The 7,500-nt window shown below is 38.7% G+C and overlaps 1 protein-coding gene across 1 annotated transcript in view; it reads right to left on the minus strand.

The window, feature by feature from the left end:
- The window catches only part of LOC121843337 (rho GDP-dissociation inhibitor 3-like), a gene marked incomplete at its 3' end in the record, with an annotated part of 12,298 nt that overhangs the window by 87 nt on the left and 4,711 nt on the right, over positions 1–7,500 (minus strand). The window contains exons 2-3 of the mRNA XM_042312953.1: positions 2,598–2,771; positions 1–153 (exon numbers count right to left, since the gene is read on the minus strand). The exon at positions 1–153 is cut by the window's left edge and continues 87 nt beyond it. Of these exons, the coding sequence (XP_042168887.1) occupies positions 1–153; positions 2,598–2,771 (327 nt within the window). The remainder of the gene's footprint in view (positions 154–2,597; positions 2,772–7,500) is intronic.

Genomic DNA, 7,500 nt, shown 5'->3' on the forward strand with positions numbered 1-7,500 from the left:
GAGGATGGTGACATAGTGGTGAGACATGATAGAGAAAAGGATGGATAGGGATAGAGGAGTGGTATTTACCTGAGAGGTCCATGGTGATGGGGCCAGGTGCTTGGTCACACATCAGGGTCAGTCTGGTGACCTGGACATTGGGAATGGTCAGGTCTGAAAAAACACACACAGAGATGGTTCAGAGAGGGTGTGTGGGGTGTGTGTGTGTGTGTGTGTGTGTGGTCTTGTTGATAATATTGAGTTATAGCTATTATTAAAGCAGCAGTAACACTAGATACCAGGATGAATCAACTAGATACCAGGATGAATCGACTAGATACCAGGATGAATCGACTAGATACCAGGATGAATCGACTAGATACCAGGATGAATCAACTAGATACCAGGATGAATCAACTAGATAGCAGGATGAATCAACTAGATAGCAGGATGAATCAACTAGATAGCAGGATGAATCAACTAGATACCAGGATGAATCAACTCTATTAGACAGAGGTAATAGACACAAGATGACAAGGTTCAGGGCCCAGTACCAACATTACTGTGGTCTTTGATGCAGGGCCCAGTACCAACATTACTGTGGTCTTTGGTGCAGGGCCCAGTACCAACATTACTGTGGTCTTTGGTGCAGGGCCCAGTACCGATATATTACTGTGGTCTTTGATGCAGGGCCCATACCAACATTACTGTGGTCTTTGATGCAGGGCCCAGTACCAACATTACTGTGGTCTTTGATGCAGGGCCCAGTACCAACATTACTGTTGTCTTTGATGCAGGGCCCAGTACCAACATTACTGTGGTATTTGATGCAGGGCCCAGTACCAACATTACTGTGGTCTTTAATGCAGGGCCCAGTACCAACATTACTGTGGTCTTTGTGGCAGGGCCCAGTACCAACATTACTGTGGTCTTTGATGCAGGGCCCAGTACCAACATTACTGTGGTCTCTGATGCAGGGCCCAGTACCAACATTACTGTGGTCTTTAATGCAGGGCCCAGTACCAACATTACTGTGGTCTCTGATGCAGGGCCCAGTACCAACATTACTGTGGTCTTTGATGCAGGGCCCAGTACCAACATTACTGTGGTCTTTGATGCAGGGCCCAGTACCAACATTACTGTGGTCTTGCAATAGAAGCGATTCCATGTCATTTGCTAGTAAGCAAACACACAGTAAGACACATTGACCACAGTAACACATTAACACACAGTAACACAGTAAGACACACTAACCACAGTAACACAGTAACACACAGTAACACAGTAACACAGTAAGACACACTAACACAGTAACACACACTGGCCACAGTAACGCAGTAAGACAACTGGCCACAGTAACACAGTAAGACACACTGGCCACAGTAACACAGTAAGACACAGTAACACACACTAACCACAGTAAGACACAGTAACACACACTAACCACAGTAAGACACAGTAACACAGTAACACAGTAAGATACAGTAACACAGTAAGACACACTGACCACAGTAACACACAGTAACACACACTGACCACAGTAACACAGTAACACACACTGGCCACAGTAAGACACAGTAACACAGTAAGACACAATAACACAGTAACACAGTAACACAGTAAGACACAGTAACACAGTAAGACACAGTAACACAGTAAGACACAGTAACACACAGTAACACACAGTAACACAGTAAGACACAGTAACACAGTAAGACACAGTAACACAGTAACACAGTAAAACAGTAAGACAGAAAGACACAGTAACACAGTAACACAGTAAGAAACAGTAATACAGTAAGACACAGTAACACAGTAAGACACAGTAACACAGTAACACAGTAAGACACAGTAACACAGTAACACAGTAATACACTGAACACAGTAACACACTGACCACAGTAACACACACTGACCACAGTAACACACTGACCACAGTAACACACTGACCACAGTAATACACAGTAACACACTGACCACAGTAACACACTGACCACAGTAACACACTGACCATAGTAACACAGTAACACAGTAACACACTGACCACAGTAACACAGTAACACACTGACCACAGTAACACAGTAACACACTGACCACAGTAACACAGTAACACACACTGACCACAGTAACACAGTAACACACTGACCACAGTAACACACTGACCACAGTAACACACTGACCACAGTAACACAGTAACACACTGACCACAGTAACACACTGACCACAGTAACACACTGACCACAGTAACACACAGTAAGGCACACTGACCACAGTAACACACTGACCACAGTAACACACAGTAAGGCACACTGACCACAGTAACACACTGACCACAGTAATACACAGTAACACACTGACCACAGTAACACACTGACCACAGTAACACAGTAACACACTGACCACAGTAACACACTGACCACAGTAACACAGTAACACACTGACCACAGTAACACAGTAACACACTGACCACAGTAACACACTGACCACAGTAATACACTGACCACAGTAACACAGTAACACACTGACCACATTAACACAGTAACACACTGACCACAGTAATAGACTGACCACAGTAACACAGTAACACACTGACCACATTAACACAGTAACACACTGACCTGCCACCACTGGTCCAGCTCCTAGTAGAGTCTGTTTGTATTTCCTGAGACTCTCATCATCCTTGTCTAGTTCCTGTATCTCCTGCAGGCTCTTCTGGGCTGGTGGAGTGTAGTTCAGGTCTGTCTCATCGTCCTCCTCTCCCACAGGCTTCTCCTCCTTATCCGCCATCAAACCTGCATGGGAACACAGGGTATCAACACAATCAGAGACCCTGCATCTCTCTCTCTCTCACACTCTCTGTCTTTCTCTCTCTCTCACTCTCTTTCTCTCTCTCTAGGATCTTCATTTGATCTCCCTGTTGTTGCTATAGGTTACACATGTAGGATCTTCATTTGATCTCCCTGTTGCTGCTACAGGTTACAGATGTAGGATCTTCATTTGATCTCCCTGTTGTTGCTACAGATGTAGGATCTTCATTTGATCTCCCTGTTGTTGCTACAGATGTAGGATCTTCATTTGATCTCCCTGTTGTTGTTACAGATGTAGGATCTTCATTTGATCTCCCTGTTGTTGCTACAGGTTACACACGTAGGATCTTCATTTGATCTCCCTGTTGTTGCTATAGGTTACAGATGTAGGATCTTCATTTGATCTCCCTGTTGTTGCTACAGGTGTAGGATCTTCATTTGATCTCCCTGTTGTTGCTACAGATGTAGGATCTTCATTTGATCTCCCTGTTGTTGCTATAGGTTACAGGTGTAGGATCTTCATTTGATCTCCCTGTTGTTGCTATAGGTTACAGGTGTAGGATCTTCATTTGATCTCCCTGTTGTTGCTATAGGTTACAGATGTAGGATCTTCATTTGATCTCCCTGTTGTTGCTACAGGCGTAGGATCTTCATTTGATCACCCTGTTGTTACTACAGGTTACAGGTGTAGGATCTTCATTTGATATCCCTGTTGTTGCTACAGGTTACAGATGTAGGATCTTCATTTGATCTCCCTGTTGTTGCTACAGATGTAGGATCTTCATTTGATCACCCTGTTGTTACTACAGGTTACAGGTGTAGGATCTTCATTTGATATCCCTGTTGTTGCTACAGGTTACAGATGTAGGATCTTCATTTGATCTCCCTGTTGTTGCTACAGATGTAGGATCTTCATTTGATCTCCCTGTTGTTACTACAGGTTACAGGTGTAGGATCTTCATTTGATCTCCCTGTTGTTACTACGGGTTACAGGTGTAGGATCTTCATTTGATCACCCCGTTGTTGCTACAGGTTACTTACAGTGAACAGAGTACTGTAAGGGGTTAGCATGTTTAACAGCTTGTGGTGGGATACAGAGTTGTTTGTATGGTTAATTATCTAGAACAGAGCAGCTCTGAAAACACACACGTGCACGCACACGGACAAACACACTACAGGATGACATAATGCCTTCCACCTGTCTAGATGGGGTCAACTCCCCGTGGAGGATAGATGTGTGTGTGTGTGTGTGTTCTCTCCTGAGTGTCTGTTATTTACAGCGTCTCCTAGACAACCAGGGTCGAAGAAGCTGCTCTCTTTCTCTCTCAGTCTCCATGGCAACCACTTAAAAAAAAAAAAAATAACATGACATCACCATACTGATAATGTCCATACCATGAAGATAAACAATGACTATATTACCTCTATGAATCACCCGGTATCTAATTTCAATGGTTTCACTTGAGGAATTATCCACTAACTCAAGTCAGTACACAGAATAAGTGAAAGTGGTTAAATGGCCCAGTCCTTTAAAAAACAGAACAGCCCTGGGGTGCTGGAGCGGTCAGACTCTGATCTACTTCCTATTTCTGTATCTCTATCCTGTCCAATAAACATCATGGCTCAAGCCTCATGACACGACACAATATGAGGAAGTAGAAGAGGATCAACAGTGGAACATTACTAAAACAACCTACAGCTGACTGACTACAACTGAGTCCAACTGACTACAACTCAGTCTTACTGACGACAACCAAGTCTTACTGACTGAGTCCTACTGACTACAACTCAGTCCTACTGACTACAACCAAGTCTTACTGACTGAGTCCTACTGACTACAACTCAGTCCTACTGACTACAACCAAGTCTTACTGACTGAGTCCTACTGACTGACATTATGTTATTTTTTCAACTGACTGAGTCCAACTAACTAACATTATGTTATTATATCAACTGACTGAGTCCAACTAACTAACATTATGTTATTATATCAACTGACTAACATTATGTTATTATATCAACTGACTGAGTCCAACTAACTAACATTATGTTATTATATCAACTGACTGAGTCCAACTGACTAACATTATGTTATTATATCAACTGACTGAGTCCATCTGACTAACATTATGTTATTATATCAACTGTCCTAAACTAACTAACATTATGTTATTATATCAACTAACTAACATTATGTTATTATATCAACTGACTGAGTCCATCTGACTGACATTATGTTATTATATCAACTGACTGAGTCCAACTGACTAACATTATGTTATTATATCAACTGACTGAGTCCATCTGACTAACATTATGTCATTATATCAACTGACTGAGTCCAACTGACTAACATTATGTTATTATATCAACTGACTGAGTCCAACTGACTAACATTATGTTATTATATCAAATGACTGAGTCCAACTGACTAACAGTATGTTATTATATCAACTGTCCTAAACTAACTAACATTATGTTATTATATCAACTGACTGAGTCCAACTAACTGACATTATGTTATTATATCAACTGACTGAGTCCAACTAACTAACATTATGTTATTATATCAACTGACTGAGTCCAACTAACTGACATTATGTTATTATATCAACTGTCTGAGTCCAACTGACTAACATTATGTTATTATATCAACTGACTGACATTATGTTATTATATCAACTGACTGACATTATGTTATTATATCAACTGACTAACATTATGTTATTATATCAACTGACTGACATTATGTTATTATATCAACTGACTGAGTCCATCTGACTAACATTATGTTATTATATCAACTGTCCTAAACTAACTAACATTATGTTATTATATCAACTAACTAACATTATGTTATTATATCAACTGACTGAGTCCATCTGACTGACATTATGTTATTATATCAACTGACTGAGTCCAACTGACTAACATTATGTTATTATATCAACTGACTGAGTCCAACTGACTAACATTATGTTATTATATCAACTGTCCTAAACTAACTAACATTATGTTATTATATCAACTGTCCTAAACTAACTAACATTATGTTATTATATCAACTGACTGAGTCCAACTAACTGACATTATGTTATTATATCAACTGACTGAGTCCAACTAACTAACATTATGTTATTATATCAACTGACTGAGTCCAACTAACTAACATTATGTTATTATATCAACTGACTGAGTCCAACTAACTAACATTATGTTATTATATCAACTGACTGAGTCCAACTAACTGACATTATGTTATTATATGAACTGACTGACATTATGTTATTATATCAACTGACTGACATTATGTTATTATATCAACTGACTGAGTCCAACTGACTAACATTATGTTATTATATGAACTGACTGACATTATGTTATTATATCAACTGACTGACATTATGTTATTATATCAACTGACTAACATTATGTTATTATATCAACTGACTGACATTATGTTATTATATCAACTGACTGAGTCCAACTAACTAACATTATGTTATTATATCAACTGTCCCAAACTGAGTCCAACTGACCTAAACTGAGTCCAACCGACTGAGTCCAACTGACTGAGTCCATCTAACTAACATTATGTTATTATATCAACTGACTGAGTCCATCTAACTAACATTATGTTATTATATCAACTGACTGAGTCCATCTAACTAACATTATGTTATTATATCAACTGACTGAGTCTAACTAACTAACATTATGTTATTATATCAACTGACTGAGTCTAACTAACTAACATTATGTTATTATATCAACTGTCCTAAACTAACTAACATTATGTTATTATATCAACTTACTAACATTATGTTATTATATCAACTGACTGAGTCCATCTGACTGACATTATGTTATTATATCAACTGACTGAGTCCATCTGACTGACATTATGTTATTATATCAACTGACTGAGTCCATCTGACTAACATTATGTTATTATATCAACTGTCCTAAACTAACTAACATTATGTTATTATATCAACTAACTAACATTATGTTATTATATCAACTGACTGAGTCCATCTGACTGACATTATGTTATTATATCAACTGACTGAGTCCATCTGACTAACATTATATTATTATATCAACTGACTGAGTCCAACTAACTAACATTATGTTATTATATCAACTGACTGAGTCCAACTAACTAACATTATGTTATTATATCAACTGACTGAGTCCATCTGACTGACATTATGTTATTATATCAACTGACTGAGTCCATCTGACTAACATTATGTTATTACATCAACTGGCTGAGTCCATCTGACTAACATTATGTTATTATATCAACTGACTGAGTCCATCTAACTAACATTGTTATTATATCAACTGACTGAGTCCATCTGACTGACATTATGTTATTATATCAACTGACTGAGTCCATCTGACTAACATTATGTTATTACATCAACTGGCTGAGTCCATCTGACTAACATTATGTTATTATATCAACTGACTGAGTCCATCTAACTAACATTATGTTATTATATCAACTGACTGAGTCCATCTGACTAACATTATGTTATTATATCAACTGACTGAGTCCAACCGACTGAGTCCAACTGACCTAAACTGAGTCCAACCGACTGAATCCAACCAAGTCACTATAACTGAGTCACTGTAACTGAGTCATTATAACTGAGTCATTATAACTGAGTCACTATAACTGGGTCACTATACTGTAACTGAGTCA

This window comes from Oncorhynchus tshawytscha, unplaced genomic scaffold (assembly GCF_018296145.1).
Source record: "Oncorhynchus tshawytscha isolate Ot180627B unplaced genomic scaffold, Otsh_v2.0 Un_contig_12862_pilon_pilon, whole genome shotgun sequence".
Taxonomy (NCBI): domain Eukaryota; kingdom Metazoa; phylum Chordata; class Actinopteri; order Salmoniformes; family Salmonidae; genus Oncorhynchus; species Oncorhynchus tshawytscha.